The sequence below is a fragment of the Gossypium hirsutum genome, chromosome D02, assembly GCF_007990345.1.
Source record: "Gossypium hirsutum isolate 1008001.06 chromosome D02, Gossypium_hirsutum_v2.1, whole genome shotgun sequence".
Taxonomy (NCBI): Eukaryota; Viridiplantae; Streptophyta; class Magnoliopsida; order Malvales; family Malvaceae; genus Gossypium; species Gossypium hirsutum.
The window spans coordinates 6506046-6528977 of record NC_053438.1 but is presented as its reverse complement, the minus strand read 5'-3'; the positions used below and the strand labels follow the sequence as shown (position 1 = coordinate 6528977).

General features: G+C 32.1%; 3 protein-coding genes across 6 annotated transcripts; 2 read left to right on the top strand and 1 right to left on the bottom strand.

Moving 5' to 3' along the window:
- The first annotated feature begins 1462 nt into the window (after nucleotides 1-1462).
- LOC107932116 (sugar transporter ERD6-like 16) lies at nucleotides 1463-5457 on the top strand. Of its 2 annotated transcripts, none has more exons than XM_016864068.2 (18): nucleotides 1463-1902; nucleotides 2177-2239; nucleotides 2326-2415; nucleotides 2500-2559; nucleotides 2643-2708; nucleotides 2812-2877; nucleotides 3004-3079; nucleotides 3169-3233; nucleotides 3316-3408; nucleotides 3621-3701; nucleotides 3796-3880; nucleotides 3963-4009; nucleotides 4141-4203; nucleotides 4308-4367; nucleotides 4455-4508; nucleotides 4599-4658; nucleotides 4752-4866; nucleotides 4971-5457. In XM_016864068.2, exons 1-18 carry the CDS (start codon nucleotides 1720-1722, stop codon nucleotides 5084-5086), a joined length of 1443 nt encoding a protein of 480 aa, XP_016719557.2. In that variant the 5' UTR covers nucleotides 1463-1719; the 3' UTR covers nucleotides 5087-5457. The 2 variants fall into 2 exon arrangements, with proteins under 2 accessions (XP_016719557.2, XP_016719558.2); XM_016864069.2 differs by having other exon boundaries at nucleotides 1719-1902; nucleotides 2085-2239.
- Nucleotides 5458-14114: 8657 nt separating this feature from the next.
- LOC107932109 (uncharacterized) lies at nucleotides 14115-19316 on the top strand. The gene is made up of 12 exons (XM_016864059.2): nucleotides 14115-14297; nucleotides 14440-14619; nucleotides 14731-14841; nucleotides 14915-15250; nucleotides 15340-15516; nucleotides 15594-15878; nucleotides 16742-16864; nucleotides 16975-17172; nucleotides 17293-17546; nucleotides 17651-17852; nucleotides 18334-18636; nucleotides 18727-19316. The coding sequence occupies exons 1-12, from the start codon at nucleotides 14115-14117 to the stop codon at nucleotides 19021-19023; spliced, it is 2649 nt and encodes an 882-aa protein (XP_016719548.1). The 3' UTR covers nucleotides 19024-19316.
- LOC107932108 (uncharacterized protein At4g15545) lies at nucleotides 19011-22644 on the bottom strand. Of its 3 annotated transcripts, none has more exons than XM_016864055.2 (9): nucleotides 22158-22644; nucleotides 22004-22072; nucleotides 21034-21090; nucleotides 20893-20932; nucleotides 20613-20705; nucleotides 20060-20275; nucleotides 19707-19749; nucleotides 19449-19527; nucleotides 19011-19344 (listed from the first exon to the last, which is right to left on the bottom strand). In XM_016864055.2, exons 1-9 carry the CDS (start codon nucleotides 22440-22442, stop codon nucleotides 19252-19254), a joined length of 975 nt encoding a protein of 324 aa, XP_016719544.1. In that variant the 5' UTR covers nucleotides 22443-22644; the 3' UTR covers nucleotides 19011-19251. The 3 variants fall into 3 exon arrangements, with proteins under 3 accessions (XP_016719544.1, XP_016719546.1, XP_016719545.1); XM_016864057.2 differs by having other exon boundaries at nucleotides 19011-19365; nucleotides 22158-22492; XM_016864056.2 differs by having other exon boundaries at nucleotides 21043-21090; nucleotides 22158-22486.
- Between the last annotated feature and the right edge of the window lie 288 nt (nucleotides 22645-22932).

The following is a 22932-nucleotide window of genomic DNA, read 5'->3' as shown; positions in this document are numbered from 1 at the left end:
AAAATTAATTTAATTTTAATCAATTTTTCGAGCTCAAATTAAGATAATCATTCAATTATTCAAATTTATTCTTCATTTATCTAGTAAAAAGGTTAATTTAATAATTCATATTGCTTGAGTTTCTATTGGAATTGAAATTTTACAATATTAATTAAAATTAAGGGTACACTATAAAAATAGTCACTTTTATTTGCTTCAGATTACATTTTAGTCACTTACTTTATCATCTTGTTACGAAGTGGTCACTCAACCGTTAAGCTCTGTTACCTTCCTAACAGTGGTCCTACGTGACAGTCCAAATTAAATTTATTTAATTAAAAACCTATTTTCATCTCAGCAACTGGACATCCAAGTTGGCATTTAAAACCCGTTTGGACTACCGTTTAGAGAGGTAACAGAGTTTAACAATAAAACAATCACTTCGTAACAAAACGATAACGTAAGTGACTAAAACGTAACATTTCAAACATAAGTGACTAAAATGTAATCTGAGATAAATAACAGTTAACTATTTTTATAGTTTACCTTAAAACTAAAAACAAGATATTAAAAAAGAAAATTAGTCTAGCATGTGAGCTACTCTAATTAAGCATGAAACACATGAAGTTAGTTTACTAGAGTTCAAGCTTAATGATTAAGTTAAATTTGAGTTTAAGTTATAAGAATAAGTATAAATCATACAACAATATCCAAATATATCTAACACTAATATCAAATACAAGCATATATAAAACATAAAATTAAACCATATTTAAGTAGAAAAAATACAGTTTTTTTAATTAAAAATCCGGTAAAAGTACCATGAAGGTCCATGTACTAAAAATTGGATTGCATTTTATTTATTCCACTAAAAAAATGTACAAATTAGTCTTTGTACATTAGATCAAAGAATAAACCAGTCATTCTGTTAAAAAATTCATCCATTTTACTGTTAAAAATTGGTTCATGTACATCAACATAAGGTACACGTGGAACCCACATGTCACTATCTAGTTATTCCGTCAATCACTCTAATTTTTAACAATACAAATGGAAAGATGGGACAAAATGCAATTTGACTCTTAATGCATGTCACTTAAAATATTTGAAAATTCTCATTAATTTCACAAAAAATTTAAAAATTTTAGTTTAACCCTAAATTCTTTTAAAATAATCCTCGTTAAACTCCTAAATTTTTTAAAATTTTTACTAGACCCCAAAATTTAGTCTTATGTCCCGTTGCTGCAAATGTATGAAATTTTTAATAGAAAAAATAACTTTGTTTTTTAATATATAGTATAGTAATTTCATAAGTTTGGTGTTTAAAAGGAAATCAAGTTGCATGAAGAAGGGTCCAATAGGAAACGGCGGCTCAATGATTGAACTTTCGTGGATGAAACTACTACTGTTAGATAAACATACGATCAAACCACGTCAGTGACAGCTTCGTGAAAGTCCCAGCTCTCAGATTATCTGCTAATGGCTACCTAATCATCTTCCTCCAATAATACACAACCAGACAAACTAATTATTGAACAAATCTCGATAAAATATGGGTTAGTCAAGCAATGCACCATAAAAATATCTAATTTCCACACCCAAAAAGTGAAAAAAATCTTACTGGGTGAACGTGTATATAAACCCCTCATTTTTTTAGACCTTGTTTTTCACTCACACCATCTGTTTGAAGTTATTTCGAAGTCTCTCTGGTTTTTTTTTTTTAAAAGAAAGAACCCAGAGATGACAATTCGGCAGTTTAAAGATGTTGAAAGTGGTGAAATCAATGGGCTTGAAGATTTAGAGAAGCCATTGATTGGTGCAGATGATGAGAAAATTGTTGTTCATCATGAAAATGGATCCATTTGGATGGTTTTGCTTTGCACATTCGTTGCTGTTTGCGGTTCATTTGAATTTGGATCATGTGTAAGTTCCTTTTTACTTAATAAATTCATGTTTTTTTTTTGTTGTTAGAGCTTTTTTCAAATCAAAATTTTCTGTTTCTGGGTTTTCTTTTTCCTCTAGGCATTTTCATGTTTAAACAAAGTTCATGGTTGCTAAAATGTTTTTTCTTCTTCTTCTTCTTTTTTCTTTTTTTATATTTTTAGGAACCAAAACTAGAATATGAAAAGAAATCACACACAAAAAAGAAAAAAAGAAACCAAAAAGGTTTGTTTAGTTTAAGTTGTTCTTTTGGCAGGTGGGGTATTCAGCTCCCACTCAATCAGCTATCAGTGAAGATCTTAATCTATCCCTATCTGAGGTTTGTTCCTTTCTACATCAATGCATCCATTAAATATTTTATTTTCAAGAATGTCACACTAACTTGTTATTGAAAAAAATTTCCAGTTTTCAATGTTTGGTTCTATCTTAACCATTGGTGCAATGCTTGGTGCTGTCACTAGTGGTCGGATTGCAGACATGATTGGTCGAAAAGGGGTATGTTATGTTTCAGAATTGAATTGAAAAAAAAATGGTTTATGTTATAGTTGTACTAAATTTCTGCAACTTTAATGGTGTCAGGCAATGAGATTATCAGCTGGTTTTTGCATCACTGGATGGCTTGCTGTTTATTTCTCTAAGGTTCTACACTTTGGTCCTCATCTTAGTGAATTTATGATTTTTGGATAACGAATAGTACCTAAATTTGCATGATCCTATTGCAGGGAGCTGTTTCACTCGATATTGGAAGGTTTTCCACTGGATATGGCATTGGAGTTTTCTCATACGTGGTACTATTTTTTTTCCTGAGAAAATATGCATTTCTTGACAAATATACACTGGTAGATAATGTTTTCTAAAGTTGTGCTAATAATTTTCCCACTAAACAAACAGGTTCCAATCTTCATAGCTGAAATAGCACCAAAGAATCTCAGAGGAGGGCTCACAACATTGAATCAGGTGAGAAAGCCTGGTAGAACCGTATGCAGTGATTTAAATAGCGGCCATGAATGATATGCACTACCAGATATTACCCGGAATGCCGGTGAAATTGTAATTTAAATCCCTTTTATTTTTCGTTTACAGCTTATGATTGTTACCGGTTCATCAGTTGCATTCTTAATAGGAACAATTATACCATGGAGGGAACTTGCTCTAACTGGTAATCCTAATTAAGCCTTCATGATTTTTAGATCAAAACTGAAAATAAAAGACTATTAGAGACTAAATGTTGGTTATGATTTTTGGAAGGACTTGTGCCATGCATTTTCCTGTTTGTTGGCCTCTGTTTCATACCGGAATCTCCAAGATGGCTGGTAAGATTTCAATGGAAATGAAAGCAAGATAGATATACACACATGAATACATATATGATTGTTGAAACATTGTTGTTTGCAGGCAAAGGTTGGCCAAAACAAAGAATTTCAGGTTGCTCTTCGAAAACTTAGAGGCAAAGATGCTGATATCACTCAAGAAGCTGCAGAAATTCAAGTATTTTTTTTCTTCTAACTATATATATGCACCTATGTTAATCGGACTCACCGACAACTGTTGGATACGGATGCTTCTTTTTAACTTCATACCTATATCCTAACATGTGTCAATACTTTAGAAAAAACAGGTCCGGAGAACATGGATATGGACTGTCTTTGAGATTATATGTAAAGCTAAACTAACAGCTGATTATTTTGGTGTATAAACAGATGTACATTGAAACTCTTCAAAGCCTACCAAAAACTAGAATGCTGGATTTGTTTCAACCAAAATACATTCGTTCAGTGATGGTGAGTTAATTCGTTCTATACCTTCGATGAATATGAGATTCTTGTTTAAATGGTTTCCATTAGAACTCATTTTTCTTTTTGGTATGATCTTCAGATTGGAGTTGCATTAATGGTCTTTCAACAATTTGGAGGAATTAATGGAATAAGTTTCTATGCAAGTGAAACCTTTGCATCAGCTGGTAAATAATAGTTTCCAAGTACCTTATTACAATGCCTTCTTTGTCATTAAACTTTCATATTAACTCTCTGAACAATTCACAGGGCTTTCTTCAGGAAAAGCTGGAACCATAGCTTATGCTTGTGTTCAGGTAATTAATTTCTTTCTTACAAAAGGGTCCCTAACCCGAGAATCGGGAAGGGTTGTTGATGCTGTGACTGCATGAACTGATTGAATTAAACATCTGATAAACAAATTCAATGTTATTTTCTTACTATTTAGGTCCCTATAACTGTTGTGGGAGCAATGTTAATGGACAAGTCAGGGAGAAGACCATTGATAATGGTAAAAAAAATTAACCCCAGAAATTTACTTTTACATTTTTTACCTTATGAAATTTGATGGGAAAATTTGGGATGAAAATATACTTTTTTTTTTCCCATTTGCAGGTTTCTGCAACTGGCACATTTCTTGGTTGCTTCATGTCTGGCACTTCATTTTATCTCAAAGTAAGCCTTAATAATTATCTATAAATGAAATTGTTTCATGTTTTCTATACAATTTTTTAAACCTGTTTCATGATTTCTATGAATCAGGAACACAATCTTTTGCCTGAATGGGTGCCAATATTAGCTGTTGGTGGAGTCCTTGTAAGTAAATCATAACATAAATATTATCCAATGGCAACCTTTTTATTCATTTTTTTTCACTTTAGTTTTTTTTTTCCTCATTGAAATCAGATTTATGTGGCATCTTTCTCAATTGGAATGGGAGCAGTCCCTTCGGTGATAATGTCTGAGGTGAGCATTACAACCCTTAACCCGAAATGACCCCAAAAACAAACCCGAAACGATTAACCTGAAATGACCCGAACTTGATGTTTTCGATGTCAGATTTTCCCTATAAATATTAAGGGAGTAGCTGGTAGCTTGGTGGTCTTGGTGAACTGGTTAGGTGCATGGGCAGTTTCTTACACATTCAACTTCCTCATGAGCTGGAGTTCATCAGGTGACTGAACTAAAACACATTCAACTTGTCCAAAAAGAAACCTGGAATTATTTTTCAGACATGAACTCTGAAACATGTTTTTTGATTTTTCTGTTTGGTTTCAGGAACCTTTTTTATATACTCAGGATTCTCTTTAATGACTATCCTATACGTAGCCAAATTTGTCCCAGAAACTAAAGGGAAAACACTAGAAGAAATCCAGGCATGCATCAATTCATAGAAGGGGGGGGGGAAAGAGTTTAATATCGGTTCAAAAATGGGGGGGGAATATGCCATGAATATTTGGAGAAGATTTTTGGAAGAAAAATTTTGGATCAGTTCTTTCTGCTTCAAGGATCTTCTCAATTTCTGACTGGGAAAATTTTCCAAGTCATGACAGAGCAATGAGTGGATTCCATGAAAATTATTTATGGTTAAAGATTATGCAGCTCTACCAGTAATTTCAGGCCTTTCCCCCTCTTGTTTATTCAATTTCAGGATATATATATATATTAGGGATCTAGTTTTTACTGTTTTATTACATTAGTGATCATTGTAATACAATGCAGTAATTTTCAGAGGAAAAAAGAATAACGATTTTGATTAAGAAAATATTGCCTTTTATTTCCAGTTACGTATTTGGATTTTTTAGGGATCTACTTTTCAAAATTTTGGAATTATGTCCCTTTACTTTTAGGAATTTAGGTTTTTTACTTTTCAAATTTTAAAATTCAGATCCAAGTGGTAACACTATTAATCTTTTGTTATTAGATTTATTAGTATGATATTTTAAAATTAAAAAACTCATTTAGTAGCAATGCAATTAAAAAAATGACATTGTAATTAACATAATTTTAACAAAAAAATACCTGAATTTTAAAATTTAAAAAGTAAAGAGGTTAAATGTCTAAAAATAAAAATATAAAGACTAAATTCTAATATTTTAAAGAATATAAAAACTTATTGCATGTTTTAACCTTTTTTTTAGAGGTTACAATATATTCTAATAATTACAATAAAAATTAACATTAAGTTAAAGCTACATTAGATATGTCTTTTAAGTTGGAATTGCTCTGCTATGATGTAAATGTTGATATCTCAAAGTTTGAAACTCATCACTTTCTCTGGTTTTTCTCAGTAACCAAACGGAAGATTTAATTAGTTGGAACAAACTGAGAAGTCTGAGTAACCAAACAGAAAACTGATGTAAATTAGCCTAATCATTGAAATCCCATTGAAACTGAAAATTCTGAGGAGAGGATGAGCAATTTGGTTACATTTTTTTATTTTCAAACTACACCTTTTTTTTGTTGTTGTATTTTTAGGAAAAGTTCAAGTTTTAATTTTATATGAGAAGGATAGTCACAAAATCTAAAAAAGATCAATCTATTATACTGAATCTCTCGAGGGCATAACCAAGTCAAACAATTTGACTTCCATAAATTGCCTCTCATATAATAAGTCAAATTTCTTAGGGGATGAAGCGATATCATATTAAACTTACACTAATCAATCATTTATCGGCAAGATGCTCATATGATCAAAGTATCATATCTTACAAACAATTGATATAAGTCTTAGTTAGGCCGTTTACGACTTGTCTCAAACTTAAGACCAAAAGAGGACATTTTGTTATACCATGATAGGAATAAAGACAAATGTAAGACCAGTCTACATCCACCAATCAATAAGGAGTAACCTTGGGGATCAAGTTTTACGAGAGCTCTCTCGTATCTATTTTCATTATCTTCAACCTCATATTACTCTATTATTGACTTTAAGTATGGGAAAGTGTCTCAAACCACAAGCTTTAGCACTCCAAATTATTTACATTTGTCATGTAGGAACTCGAAAGCCAGATGCAGATCATTGAAAGGGCCTAGGCTTTCCCAAATTTTTGGAAAATTATGATTTTTCCCTTGAAATCTTTAAAAAAAATTAATTAGCCCCTCAATTTTTGAAAAATTTCATTTCTCCCTTGATTTGAAGTTTTTAGAAAATTTTAATCAGACCCCTCAAATTTTTGAAAATTCTCATTACACCTTTTAATGTTTTTTTAAAATTTAAATTAAACTCACTTAAAATATTTAAAAATTTTCATTAATCTCACAAAAATTTAAAAATTTTAATTAGACCCTCAATTTTTTTTTTTAAAAAAATCTAGTTAAACTCTTAAAAATTTTAAAAATTTTACTAGAACTCAAAACTTAAATCCAAAATCCGCCAGTGTTGAGAGCACCCAACTCCATCTCCAAACTCCATCTACCACCAAAATGGTCACAACATTAATAAAACTTTGAATTTAATAATTTTATTAATATAAAATAAAAATATAAAATTTAAACTAGTAATTCGAAAGTTAGTGAGGACCAGTGTTTGGTGGCAAGCAATTTAAAGTTTAATAATGGAATTAGGTCCCCATAAACTCTAATACGTGCCCAAAGATCTCATAATTAAGGATTAAAAAAGTGACTTTTGACCAAAATTTAAAGGAAAAAAAGAAGCCTTAGAACAATTATTACTAAAATCTTCTAATTAATCCTTTTTAACTTTTCTAACAAGAAAAAAAAATCCTTTTTTCTTTTTAATTTTACATTTCTACTTCCTCCCTCACAAACACATATAATCATATATGTATATGATGAAGTTATTAGTGTAAAATATTTTATGTAATTTATTAATATTTTTTTATTAATTTACCTTTTTAGCATATTGATTAAAAATATTATCTTAATCAATATATAATGATTTAAGGTTTTTTTATTGAACAAATAATTAAATATTTTTATTTATTTATTAAGATATATGAATAGATTATAAAATATTATGATTAACTTGTTAAAATATTAATTTTATATGAATGAGCATGCACTTTTGGATGTGGGGACTATTCCAATTCTCATTTAATTGTTGGGAAATAAGTATCTTTCCTTTAGTGGGATTACCCTTTTGCAAGCTATCCCAAGGGAATTTAATTCGAAGTTTTATGCGCTCTTTTTTATATAATGTTTAGACTTCATTTCAAATTTTAATATTAAATGAGTTTTTGGACTAGGTGGGATTCTAACACAAATTACATTTTTTATAAAATAATAAATATTACTACAAAAGTATGTCAAAAAATAAATTATTACGAAAGTGTTTTTTATCTTTTTATATTCTTATATAAATTTTTAAAAAAAAAATTATACATAATAAAATTTTAACTTAAAACATAATAGTAATTTATTTTTGAAAATGCTTTTATAACAATATTTATTATTTCAACTAAAGCTTTATATAATTTTTTTTACAAATATATATTTTTTCAGAAATTTTTCACCCACAATATATGTAAACATTTTCTTGACTAAAAATAAAAATTTTTTATTTATTCCATTTAGAAAAACAATTACTCAAAATTCATATAGAAAAATTATATATTTTTTCTCCGAATTTCTAATATCTAAAAATGTATATTAATTTGATTTTAAAAATAAAAAATTATCACATTCCCTTGTTAACAAAGTAAGCAATTTTTTTTTACATACAAGACTCAGAACTATTCATAATTTCTTTCTAACTTTTAAATAGGAGTATAATATCTTTTAGTGCACTCAAACTCACGTTCTCCTGTACTGACAACAATATCAATGCCAACCGAACTGACTCACAACAAAGTATGTAATCCTTTAATTGTAATAACTGTTAGGGATCGTCCCGATTAAGCAACAAGTAACAAAAATAGCAGAATAAATTGAGAAATTGAACACACAAATTTAACGTGGAAAAACCCCTCCAAAGAGGATAAAAAACCACAGGCAAAGATAATTTTACTATAATGGCAAAAGAACGAAGAGTACAAAAGATGGAGATAAAACTAAACCCCAAAAACCCGAAAACAAATAACCCTCAAAACGTAAACACAAAATTCTCTAAATGTGTTATGAGTTCTAATATCTAATGGGTGTTTTTACTAAGGTTGTAAAAAAGCCTATTTATAGGCTAAATTCATATGTCAAATAATAATAAAATAATTTAAACTAATCAGTGTTTGACTGAAACAAATAAACAGAGTTTAACCAAAAGATTATTTCTCAAATTTGACTGAAAATAGGAGTCATACTTAACAAATCTCCACCTTGACTCATATTTCCACAACGCCATCTTTGCCAAAGCCCGCCACGAGCCTATCTTGAACTATGCAGGGAATTAATTGAGTCGAATCTATGCTTAGAAGCTGGAAGACTTCTAGCCTTCGACTTGTGCACTGCCAAATCAAAACTAACCCGGGTCTGATTTTCACGAACACAGTGCCCCAACTTTTCAAAACCTGCATCCAAAAAAGAACCTCTCTTCAACGAAACGGTCATACATTTTTCCCTCCTATAACCAAGTTGCCTCCGCTCCAAATGAGTTGACTTCGACTCTGTAACGGACGAGGGACGTCCGATTTCACCGGTCACTGTAGAACCTTTCAGAATATAAAGACTGCCGGTTCTTTTACCTTTTAACAAAACGAGAGTTCCACGAGATACTTTAATGCCGCTTGACTCGATGTTGATTCTGCATCCTTTCAAGTCTAAAATACTTGAGGATATGAGATTCTTTCGTAAACCAGGTACATATCTGACATCTGAGAGTGTCCTAATCGTCCCATCGTGTATCCTAATTTTAACAGTACCAATACCAATTACCTTACTCGATGAATCGTTTCCCATGCGAACAACTCCACCTTCAACCGAACTGTATGTAGAGAACCATTCTCTATTGGGACACATGTGGAAAGAACATCCCGAATCTAGGATCCACTCGGATGTGAGCTTGGAGTTATCGCTCGTTGACACTAACAAGAAATCATCACCGCTTTCATCGATCAAATTAACACCAGTTACATCTTCCTCGTTACTCTCAGCAGCTCTTTTATTTCGCAGTTTATAACAATCTGCTTTGACGTGACCTAACTTTTTACAATAGCGGCACCTTTTGTCTCGTTTCTTTGATGCTACTAAAACGGAAGCTTGCCTATCTGCCTTGCTATCCAAATGAAGCTCATTGTCGATTTTGTCTTTACTCATCAAATGACCCTTCACATCTTCGAACGAGATTTTGTCTCTGCCATAAATCAGGGTCTCCCTGAAAGACTTGTATGAAGGGGGTAAAGAGCACAATAATAGCATAGCTTGATCTTCATCACCAATATGAACCTCAACATTCTTTAAATCATTTAAAAGAGTAATGAATTGACTGATGTAACATCTAAGAAGCTCACATTCGTTCATGCAAAACGTAAATAGATGTTGTTTCAACACTAAACGGTTAGCCAAAGACTTAGTCGCATAAAGAGTTTCTAACCTTTTCCACAAGGCGGATGAGGTACTCTCCATCAATACCTCCTGCAATACCGTATTCGCGAGGCACAACTGGATTGCAGACAATGCCTTTTCATCAAGCTCTTCCCATTTTGTTTTATTTATATTCTCAGTCTTTTTCCCGGTGACAACCTTTTTCAAACCGGATTGAACTAGAATTGCCATCATCCGAACTTGCCACAGATTGAAATTTGTCTCACCATCGAACTTCTCAATTTCAAACCTTGTTATTGCTATATCTGAATGGGCTGATATTTGAACTAGCTCTGATACCACTTGTTAGGGATCGTCCCGATTAGGCAACAAGTAACAAAAATAGCAGAATAAATTGAGAAATTGAACACACAAATTTAACGTGGAAAAACCCCTCCAAAGAGGATAAAAAACCACAGGCAAAGATAATTTTACTATAATGGAAAAAGAACGAAGAGTACAAAAGATGAAGATAAAACTAAACCCCAAAAACCCGAAAACGAAGAACCCTCAAAACGTAAACACAAAATTCTCTAAATGTGTTGTGAGTTCTAATCTCTAATGGGTGTTTTTACTAAGGTTGTAAAAAAGCCTATTTATAGGCTAAATTCATATGTCAAATAATAATAAAATAATCTAAACTAATCAGTGTTTGACTGAAACAAATAAACAGAGTTTAACCAAAAGATTATTTCTCAAATTTGACTGAAAATAGGAGTCATACTTAACAATAACAATAACAATAAAGGTTAAATTCAAAGTTGCAATTTTTCAAATAATTAAATTCCCATTTTATATTTAAACATTTTCCAATTTGTACATTGAAGATTCTTCATTCTAGAGATGCACCCAAAACAAAAATCCAAATTCATCACTTAGACTTGAACTATTTTTAATAATTAAATTTATTATATTAATGAATATGGGTTCAAAGAGTTCAAATCAGAGTTTTTTTAATCACAATATGTTGTTTAGAAAAATATGTTAATTTTTAATGTTCATTAATTAAAATACATCCTTCAAAAAAAATTAAATTACATTGAATTTTTTGACAAAAAATTCTTTATTCCCTTCTCTACTCTTCTAACAACAGCTGTCTCAGTCTTCCTTCCTTGTTCTCTTTTTAGCTTAAAAAATGAAATAACTTTTATAATTAATGAAAAAAATGGTATGTTTTTCTAATTATTCTTTTTCTAATTATTATTAAAAAAAACCCCTAAATTCAAGTTTAATCCATTATTCCAACCGTCAAAACTGGAAAATAGAAGTCCGTGTGTTGACTTTATAGTCAGGGTGTTTACTATTTCAGGTGTGGCCTAAGTTTGAATTGTGTTAATCATGTTGCAATTAAGACTCCTCTTATAATTCACCAAAAAATAGATCAATTTTAAAAAAATAATTAAAATTACATTTAAAATTTTATTTTTATTTACTATATAAAAAAAGTTTAGACAAAAAAAGTGTGTCTACCCACTTGCGAGTAGGGGTGTTCAAATCGAATTACTTGAAATGTAAAAATTTTTAACCACTAACTGAATCGAATTTTTTTAAATACATTAACCGAATTGAAATATTTTAAATTAATCGAAATCTATATGTTTTTGTCTTTTGGTTAAAATAAGTATGAAACATATAAAAAATGAATATTCATTTTTTAATGATTCAAAAAATATTATTTAATTCGATTAATATAAAAATAATAGTTTAAAAATACATTGCTGATATAAAAAATATATTATATGTAATATATATTATTTATTTCAGTTAATTCAATTAATTACTCTATTTCGAACTGAATTAATCGATAGTCAAAATTTTAAAAAAAATTATTAATAGACCTTCAACTGAACTAAATTCGACCGCTTAAATCGATTAATTTAATTTAAACCCAACATCCTTCTAACGAATCTTAAAAGAAAGGAAAAAAAAACAAATCAAATCTCAGTCTTTTTTTTCCTATAAAAATAAATAAATAATATAAGATTCTTTTTCAAAACATGAAAAAAGATTTCGAGTTGTCAAATCAAACAAATCTAAATGTACACGTGGACCAATAAAATTCTATTGTCTCATTAAAGTCAACGAATAGTTCAAAAGCAGATTTTTAACCCAAATCGGCTATTTTTTTTTACTTGTCCTTTTCTTTCTTTCTTTGTCGATTTAACGCACATGTCTTTTGTTTTCTTTTACTATTTTTATTTGATTGAAAATAATCATTTAAATATCATAAGGATATTTATTATTTTATTAATTTTTTTAAAAATGTAAATTGAGGAATAAAATAATTCTAATTTAAGCTTGAAATTCAAGATTTTAATCTCATAAATATTAAATTTCAGGGTTTCAATTTAAAAATCATGAGATTCAATATAAACTTAATTTAATTTTAAATTGGGTTTATTTAATTATGTATTATTTATATAAATCATTAATATTATATTTAAATATTTGTTTATGATAAGAAGTGAGAATTTCCATGATGCCATCCATGTCTAAAAAAAGTGCTTGATTTTGTGATAGCTAATTAGACGACACAATCGATCAAAGTGAAAAACATATGATTTTACTTTTATAATTATAATAATTAATCTAAAGTTTACACTTTGTAAATTCTTGGTCTTGTTTTTTTGGTGTTAAATAAGATTCCATTATAAAGCATCTATTTTGTTTTATTAGAATTATATTAGATTTTGACACGTCGGTAAATATGTCGGTAAAATTTTTTTAAAATAAAAAATTAAATGTCTAAATTTAGGCAAAGTTAAAAGGGTAAATTACAAAAATAGTTATTTTTATTTGCCCCAGATTACATTTTAGTCACTTATGTTTGAAATGTTACGTTTTAATCACTTACGTTATCGTTTTGTTACGAAGCGGTCACTCTACCGTTAAACTCTGTTACCTCCCTAACGGCAGTCCTACTTGGCAGTCCAAATGGGTTTTGAATGCCAACTTGGATGTCCTATATGGCAGTCCAAATTAAATTTATTTAATTAAAAACCTATTTTTATCCCAGCAATTGGATATCCAAGTTGGTATTTAAAACCCATTTGGACTACCACTAGGGAGGTAACGGAGTTTAACGATACAGTGATCACTTCGTAACAAAACGATAATATAAGTAACTAAAATATAACATTTTAAACATAAATAACTAATATATAATCTGAGACAAACAAAAGTGATTCTTTTTATAATTTGCCCAAATTAAAATGTATAAAATTAAAGTCGGATTCAACTCATGAATTCATAACTTTTCAAATAGTCCAAAATCAAAGGCAAAAGTATAAGCACCCATTAATAGAACCCTAATCTTTTAATTTTTTTTTCAAATGGATTTATATTCCAAAAAAATTATATGAAAATTGAGATTCGAATTTTTTTTAGGATAATAATGAGTCAGTATGATAGATAAAACTCGAGATTGAGTAACTCAAAATCTAATTTCATTTTCAAAGAAAATCTCACCATGAAATAAATTTGATCTAAACTTATTTCATCGTAACTTCAAAACTTTTAATAAAAATCCATCTGCTTAATCTTGAAAATTGTTTTTTTTTTAAATATGGGTTGAGTTGGAATTATTTTTGTCAAATTCTTCATCTATTTTTCTTACCTACCACCAAGATGTACATTAATTTTTCCTAAGCTATTTCTGTTAGTAGTCAATGATAGTAACCATAGGTGACATATGATCAACTTCAACATTATGAAAACTTAATAATGTAAGAAATCCATATGTTTTATTTATTTATTTATTTATTTTTTGCTTTCTCTTACATAAAAGTTGCAAGAATCTGATCCAGTACTGTTAGAGAAGATATAACTTCATCTCCTTTGTCTGAAATTGAGTTTATGCTAACATGCTTTGATAGCTCAGTCTTATTGATCTTTTCTTAGTTGTTCCAAGGTTGATGTAACAGTTTCTTCTCTGAGAAATTAAGAATGTTTTGGCTGAGAAAATTTTGGATAATTATTTTAGTTTTGGTCGTTGATGTTTTTGGAGCAAAGGTCCACGCTGTTTCTGCCAAACCTCGTCGGATTCTGTTAGATACCGATGTTGATACCGATGATTTCTTCGCTCTTTTGTACCTCTTGAAGCTCAACCGATCGGAATTCGAATTGGAGGTTAAACTCTTTTCCTGCATCTTATGTTTTGTTCGACGTAAAAACCCTCATGGTGAGGAGTATGGATTTAAATTGCGGTCATGGATGTGTAATATCGTGTTGGGGTTACTATTTAAATCCTGTAATTGCAATTGTGATGTAGGGGATCACTATAAACACGAATGCATGGACCGATGCTGGACATGCGGTGAATCAAATTTACGACATCCTTTACATGATGGGTCGCGACGACATAGCTGTTGGTGTCGGAGGAGAGGGTGGAATCCTTGAAGATGGCACCATATTACCGAACGTTGGTGGATATCTTCCGATTATTGAACAGGTAGGTTTCGGATTCATATCATTTTTAATTGCGTCGTGTTTATCTCGATCGTGAATGCAACGATGCCGAAATTTCAGGCTTGGAATCTTTGTTTGTAATTTACTTAATCAGGGGATGACAACAGCTGGAGGTTGTAGGTATAGGCAAGCAATTCCGGTAGGCCTCAGAGGACGATTGGATTTCGACACTAACTACGGCATCCGAAAATCATTTCTTCCGCAGGTACAGAAATTCCGACTCTCTATTTTTTTTTCTCGAATCCATCGTGTCCGACATTCTACATCAATGGAATCAGGGCAGCAGGAAATATTCTCCTCTTAAACAACCTACTGCTCAGCAAGTAATGATCGAGAAAACATCAGCCGGTCCGATAACCGTATTCGTAACCGGAGCTCACACGAATTTCGCTGTTTTTCTCATGAAGAACCCACATCTAAAGCGAAACATCGAGCACATAAATGTCATGGGTGGTGGAGTAAGGTCCAATAACCCAACAGGTTGTTGCCCCAAACATGGTACCCCACATTGCCACCCTCGCCAATGTGGTGACCCTGGAAACCTGTTCACGGATTACAACACTAATCCTTATGCCGAATTCAATATCTTCGGAGACCCTTTCGCAGCATATCAGGTACACGTTTATATCCCGAACAGTCTCGAGTTTTTTATATTCTAGTTAAGCCTCTTCACCCAAACCCGAATTCCAATTGCTATTTGCAGGTGTTTCATTCAGGTATACCGGTTACTCTTGTTTCTTTAGATGCAACAAACACCATCCCTATAACCGAGGAGTTTTTCAAGGCATTTGAGCAGAGCCAATGGACATACGAAGCACAATATTGCTTTAAATCCTTGAAAATGGCTCGGGATACTTGGTTTGATGACCGATTTTATACGGTAAAATCACCGATACAACTCGATAAAAAGTGACATTTTTTTCTTATTTGAGGGCTCATGTTTATTGTAATGTGCAGAGCTATTTCATGTGGGATTCGTTCTCATCAGGTGTTGCAGTGTCGATCATGCGTAATTATGGGAAGAACAATGGGGAAAATGAATTTGCTGAAATGGAATACATGAATATAAGTGTGGTTACTTCGAATGAACCTTATGGAATATGTGATGGTTCAAATCCGTTGTTTGATGGGCGTCATTTTCCAAAGTTTAAATTGAATAAAAGTGGGTTGCATAGCGGCCATGTCCAGATGGGACTTCGTGATCCATTTTGCTTTGTAGAGAATGGGAAAGGGAAATGCAAGGTAAAATCGAAAAACCCTACTGCATCGGATTCTTCATTTTCATTGAAATATTGATGTTTAACATGTATGCTATTATGCATGAATACATGCATATAACCGTAATCTTCAAAATATATTTAAAAAAATATTAATTGTATCCGCATAGAACATATATTTATATTTTATATTTATCGTCTTTATTTTTTTAAAATATTTGTGCGTGATATCTTCAGCATATATCTAGACATGTGTATATGTATATAACCATGACTTTTTTTTAAAAAAAAAAATTGATCACTTATCTAGACCCTAAAGTTTAATTATCAATATTCGAATCAATTCGTGTTTTAAAATTTCAAGTCATTTTAGTTTGAGTTAATATTGAGTTTGAGTTAAGTTTGGATTAATTTTAATTTTGTTTAGTTTTATGTTTGGGTCATTTGAGATTAAGTCATTTAGCTTTAAGGCTCGAGTTATTTAAATCGAGTCATTTTAAGATATTTACTTAGGTCATTTCAAGTTTAATTCGTTTGAGTTGTACAAGTTCGAATCACCAATTTACAAATCTACTCCAAATACAAACTGCATATATTCATATTAGATGCATACTACATATAAAATCACACCCGTATATCAATAGCAGTGGTTAAGCTAGAAGGGTGACAATGGCGTTACCCCAAAAGTAATAGAATTGCTTTAGACTCCTTTTAAAATTCGTAAAAATACAAATTAGTACAACGATAAAAATTCATTTTGACCCAAACATGCATTTGTAATTTACTTCTAACTCCTCTATGAAATATTTTCAGCTTTGCGGCTGCCCGATAATACATACATACCTACATGCTTACCTATCTTTTTCCTTTTTGTTAATAATCAAGTAGGATGGTTACACAGAGGAGGGAACCGGTCCAGATTCAGTTCGTGTACTTGTTGCAACAAAGGCAAAACCTAATCATGATCTTACCAGCAAACTCAACAGAGAATTTTTCACAAATTTTTTGGATGTAAGCTCTTATATAAATTTCCCATAAAATTGAAAAATTATTATTCTCGAATTTTGTCTGAAATTTGCTGTTGATATGTCATTTTTAAACATGCTGGAAATGAAATACAGGTTTTAAATCGACCTGAAAATACAGCAAGGTTCAATCTCACAACAGAATTCCCTCATTTCAGACAAGCTTTTTACGAACCAGATTTTAAAAACAAAACTCTAGGGAAACCTGTCGTTTTCGACATGGATATGAGTGCCGGAGATTTTATGGCTTTGTTTTATCTCCTCAAAGTTCCTGTGGAACTACTCAACCTTAAGGTAACCTTGTTAATGTTATCAATATATATATATATCATGTCTAACTCGTCCATATCTAAAATTTAGATTCGAATCTGAGTACCATAGATATGACGAGCGAATGCATTTCTCTTTATGCAGGCAATATTAGTGAGTCCAACAGGTTGGGCCAACGCAGCAGCAATCGATATCGTTTATGATTTGCTGCACATGATGGGACGTGATGACATTCCAGTTGGTCTTGGAGATGTATTCGCTATGAGCCAATCTGACCAAATTTTCCATCTTGTTGGTGACTGTAAATATGCCAAGGCTATCCCACATGGGAGTGGAGGATTTCTGGATTCCGATACCCTTTACGGGTTAGCTCGGGACTTACCACGAAGCCCGAGAAGGTACCGGTTTTGAAAGCCGAGATAATTGATTGATCGGTTTGGTCGGTTAAATCGGTTGAAAACTGAGCTTAGAACTGAATTACATCATTGATTTTCTATTGCAGGTATACAGCAGAAAACTCTGTAAAATTTGGAGCTCCAAGGGATACAGATCAGCCTGAACTAAGACAACCTTTGGCACTGGAAATTTGGACTTCAATATTGAAAACTATGGATCCTGGATCAAAAATTACTGTATTGACTAATGGACCTTTGACGAGTTTAGCAAAAATTATAACTAGAACAAATTCAACTTCATTCATTCAGGTACGTGTTACGGATACGTGATTATGTTTTTATATTTTTAAAGAGTCCTTAGAGAATCATATCATCCTAATCACATTTGGGTATGTGACAAATATTAGTAATAGGCTTAAAGAAAAATATGATATATTCGGATGTTTGTAAGTTATATCAATGGCTTCGGCCTAAAATATGGTAAAATTGTTATTTAGACCCTTTAAGTTTTCTGAAATTATAAACTAATAAATAGTAAAATTGTATTTTAACCCTTAAAATTTGTAATTCATTTTTGACCCCTAAATCAGTTTTCTAGCTTCTCTCAGGATATGATATGGAAGAACTTATAAAAAATATTAGAAGACCCATACCTGATACATACTTGTATCTAGCACTCGCTCTCTAAGTCCGAGTAACAAAGGTTATTGACAGTATTATTGGCCAATAAGATTGTTGTTTTAGGTAATGAAATCAGCTAGTGATTTTTTTTTCTCAAATCAAATTGCAGAATGTGTATATTGTAGGAGGACATATCAGCAGAAGTAGCCTTGATGAAGGAAATGTCTTCACTATTCCTTCCAATAAATATGCTGAATTCAACCTGTTCCTTGACCCGATCGCAGCAAAAACAGTCTTCAAATCAGGCTTAAATATTACGCTTATTCCGCTCGGCACTCAGCGCAAAGTCAGTCGGTTCATCGAGACCATAAAGCGGCTGCAGTTGACAAGAACTCCTGAAGCACGGTTTGTGAAGAGTCTGTTGTCCAGGCTATACACTTTGAAGCAAGCTCATCACAGATACCGTCATACGGTAAAGTTATTATTCTAATTACGAACGTAACAAATGCTATTGCAATCAATAAATAACAACAGTTTCTAATCCCGGGTTTATCTAAAGCAGGATATATTCTTTGGTGAAATCCTTGGAGCTATATTAATGGCTGGAGATCAACGCAAACTGAAACCCACCATGCAAGAAATGCCCATCAAAGTCATTGCTGAAGGTATTGAAGCCATTGATGGGCAGATTTTGATTGATGAAAAACATGGGAAATTAGTACAAATATTAAAAAATATTGATCCCATGGCATATTATGACCAATTTGCTGATAGATTGGGTGATGAAAAGCGATCAGCTGTATTAGGAAGCTATGATGAACAGAGAAAAATGTGGAATACACCACCTAATCGAACTTAACAAATTCTCATTTATATTTCAGATAACATGAAACAAAGAAGTTAAAGACTAAATTTCTGTCTTGTTCCTTTGAGATGCACTTTTCTATGTTTTTTCTCACCAACCAAACAGTGGTTCTATATATTAAATAACGGCTTTATTAGGCAAATTTACACCAAATAATGTCAAATAAATCACTAAGTGGAACAGATTCTTATATACCTAGGGTAGTGTTTAGCTTCTGTTGATTCAATGGAGGTTGCGATTAATCAGACCCTCGAATATTGCATAAAGATCTCTGTTATCAGGGCCAAAAATCTCGTTTGCCTTCCTCAAAGTCTCCTGGATAATTCACATAAACAACTGAGGTGAAAATGCTGCCACAAGAAACAAATGAAACAAAGAAGTTAATAAAAAAGAGGATTTTCAGACAAGGAGTTGCATACTTCTTTTGTTTGCTTTTGGGAATTCAAGTCTTTAACATTTGTGAGGAATGCACCGAACTGCTCATAAGACAACCGGCTCCTAATGAAACAGAGATGCAAGGGGGTGAGATAGGCAATTTTGCAATTACATTTGCTCGGTTTGTCTTGTAAAACAGGCTATATTTGTGCTATATCAGAAGATAACTTCTTGTGCATATTTAAGCGTCCACAACAATTTATTCTCTCGATTATATGCTCTCGTGTTACAAATCTATTTACCTGGCTTGGCGGAAGAATTCTTTTCCATCAACCCGAGTCCGTCCTGAAACATATCCGGAAATAAGTCATGTTAAATATTAAACACAGTAGCTTCCTCACAATTAGTTACGCTATTTCAAGACACTTTCATCAAAAGTGGATTCAGTATTATGGAAAAAAAATTTATCCGAGTTGCAACATTATATGATCATCAAACTTCAATGATGCCATTCTCTTTGAGTAAATGTCCCTATCAACTATCGAGATGGTTCAACATTATTCTATGTCAGCTGTTTATGTAGTATTGCAATCCAGCACTACAAGCAACTAGATTCTAAAATAAGGTCTTGTTCTAGAACAGATTTGAAGCTAACCAATCTGTGATCCGGAATCAGAGCTTGACATTGATGGCCTATCATCAAACATGCCTCTTGAGGTAGAAAATGAAACCGAATGTTTCCTAGGGGAAACTGGCATTGATGTTCTTGTTGGAGATGCAGAACCCGAAACCCTTGGCGGGGAACCTGGAGGAGTTAGCCGAGGGGTGCTTGTTTGTGATGCTAGCAACTGAGGTATGCCGGGACGTGAGGCTGCCATTATAATGGTTCTTAATAAGAAAAAAATACAACATATAGAGTAAGAAAAGGTGGAAAGAACAGATTTTCGTGCACACAGTTGCAAACATTTGTAATTTTTTGTGATCCAACATATGCTTGTGCAAGCATCCACAAATGCAGAAGATTTTTATAGCCATGTTACTTGGACTCAGGTATGCGTTCGACACGGAACATTCAGTTTTTCAGGTGTCGGCAATGGGTACTTTAGGCAAAATGAATAGTCAAAGCAATATGGTTTAATCATGGAAATAATCATGTTTATGAATCAAATCTACAGCCCAGCCAAAACCAACAGAGTGCAAAGCATTACCATCTGCCTCATGATCCTCCGCAAAAGAATTTCCCGTACTGGAATACTGGCTGCAGATAAAAGAAGATCCTGACGGAAAGGTTACATCATCATCTGAAGAAGTTGAAACAAAGCAAGGGTTATATCAAAATGGGAAAGGATGTTTAAGCTCTAATCAACAAATTATGCATCTGACAAAGAACCCTATGGAAAGGCACCCCATAATAAGGCATAGCACGAAAAATTGCGCAAGTAAGACCAACAAGCTCAACTCAGTGAATACTAAAGTTGAAAAGAATACCCGATGGTGTTGGCTTCGCAACGATACGAGGACCCCCTGCCTGTAGCAAAAACAAGACTTAATCAAGAGTTAAACTTCTCAGCGTTATCCTAGAAAGGAATGCTCGAGATAAACAATAAAGCAATCCGGAAGACAACTTACTGAACTTTCCTCATCCTCTTGAAGTGACTGCATAAGCGTCTTTCTAAAGACCTCCAACTGCACAGCCACGGAAAAGTAAAATCTCAGACTTCATTATCTAATAAAACCCTCCTACACTAGCCGTTTTTGTAACATCATTTAACTCGAACCACATCAGTCCTTGCCGGTTTCGTATGCAGAGATGAAGGGCACACTCAAATTTCCAAAATTCTCATAATTTTTGCACCACAAACACAAAATCCACAAAATGAAAAACATTCCAAATCAATCATGATATGATTATCCCTTCCCATGTGAGCCATGGAACAACAAATCGGTTAGAAAATTTTAATAGGGCACTCTTGAATTTTCCATGAACATCAAAATTTCTTCACCATTTTAAGTTTCAACCATCATATCATTCAAACTCTTCATTTTTCTTGAAATATCTATATGCAACTCATATTCAGACGTGAGTATGAGATATGATCCCCAAATACATTGAATACAACCGAGCTGGACAAATTCTCATATCTGACACTCACACCGGAATCCGACTAATATAACATATTATACATACAGCCAAGGGTGTACTTTCCTCTACTTCCTTTTCCTCTATTTTTATTCTAAGTTACAGATGGAAATTACAACATTTCCTAATTAATAATCAAGTCCTATTAACAATAACTAAAACTTAACTATTGAAAACAAATACTTAACTTATTATTATACCACGATACATTAAGGACACCTATTACTGTTTTCGACTACCCAAACTGACCAACCCCATTTCAGGATGTATTCAAGTCATATCTTAACCTGGATCTAAATTAGACTCAACACTTTTCTTATAAATACCCTATTAGCCTTCAATGTGCTAAAACACCTTACTATTTTGTATAACTTTAATTGCTATAACATAACGAAGCTAAAAAATTTACCAGCTTTAGTCAAATAATCAACCAAAAGTCAAAACCCCATTAACATTTACCTTGGAAACATCTCTCTGAAGCTTCTTTAGAGTACTAGTAAGCGAAGCATTATCTTTCAACAAACTCCCCTACCAACAAAAAAAAAAGCTCAATTATTCATTTCATTTTTCCAAAAAAAAAAAGAAACTAATTGAAACCAAAGTCAACCCAAACCTTCTCCTCATCGGCCTTAGCGAGTTTATCCGAAGTTTGAGATAAAGAAGCATCGAGGGCTTCGATCTGAGCATAAAGATCGGCAATTTGTTGATCTTTCTCGGCTAGTTTGGATTGAAGGGAAGAAGTTTCGGCTTCAAGTAAAGAGATACGAGCTGAGAGTGCAATGGAAGTGAGCTTACGGGCAACATCGAGTTGTTGGAAAGGATCAGAGGGTAATACTCGCAAGATTTCATCGGGAAGATCAAAGGTCGAAGTTGAACCATCCGATTCTTCAGCCAACATTGGTCTCTCTCACTCCTATCTTTCTTAATTTATCCTATTATTTTACTCTTTTTTTTGTATTTTAATGAGTGGTTTTTGTTTTTATATTGCATGATTTTTATTTTTATTTTATTTTTCAATTATTAATTATTTTGATTTGGATGAAACAAAAAATATGTGGTTTATTATGTTCCTTGACAGATAGGCAAAAGACAAAAAGTTTATTTCTGTGTTTGCTTTTCCAGTTTTATTGCAGTGCCTGTTTTTCTTGGGAGTTGAACCCCGCTTAAATTAGGGTTTAATTTTCGTTTTGGTCCCCAAATTATATATTTTATCACTTTGGTACTTAAACTATCATTTTGGTTTAATTCATTTTTTGTAACAGCGTTAAAGAAACCAATATACATGTGGTGCCAATCAGAATGTGCCACGCGGCACATCCAATCACACCGCATTCGTGATTATTAAAATTAAAGATTTTGAATTACAATTAAAAAATATTGAAAATTAA

Coding starts and splice junctions, on each gene's coding strand:
- LOC107932116 (XM_016864068.2), top strand. CDS start 1,720: ATGACAATTCGGCAGTTTAAAGATGTTGAAAGTGGTGAAATCAATGGG. Junction 2,240..2,325: donor TTAATCTATCCCTATCTGAG/GTTTGTTCCTTT, acceptor AAAAATTTCCAG/TTTTCAATGTTTGGTTCTAT. Junction 4,010..4,140: donor TAGCTTATGCTTGTGTTCAG/GTAATTAATTTC, acceptor CTTACTATTTAG/GTCCCTATAACTGTTGTGGG.
- LOC107932109 (XM_016864059.2), top strand. CDS start 14,115: ATGTTTTGGCTGAGAAAATTTTGGATAATTATTTTAGTTTTGGTCGTT. Junction 15,251..15,339: donor ACCCTTTCGCAGCATATCAG/GTACACGTTTAT, acceptor TGCTATTTGCAG/GTGTTTCATTCAGGTATACC. Junction 17,853..18,333: donor ATTCAACTTCATTCATTCAG/GTACGTGTTACG, acceptor ATCAAATTGCAG/AATGTGTATATTGTAGGAGG.
- LOC107932108 (XM_016864055.2), bottom strand. CDS start 22,442: ATGTTGGCTGAAGAATCGGATGGTTCAACTTCGACCTTTGATCTTCCC. Junction 20,933..21,033: donor AAGAGGATGAGGAAAGTTCA/GTAAGTTGTCTT, acceptor TTTTTGCTACAG/GCAGGGGGTCCTCGTATCGT. Junction 19,345..19,448: donor CCCAAAAGCAAACAAAAGAA/GTATGCAACTCC, acceptor TGAATTATCCAG/GAGACTTTGAGGAAGGCAAA.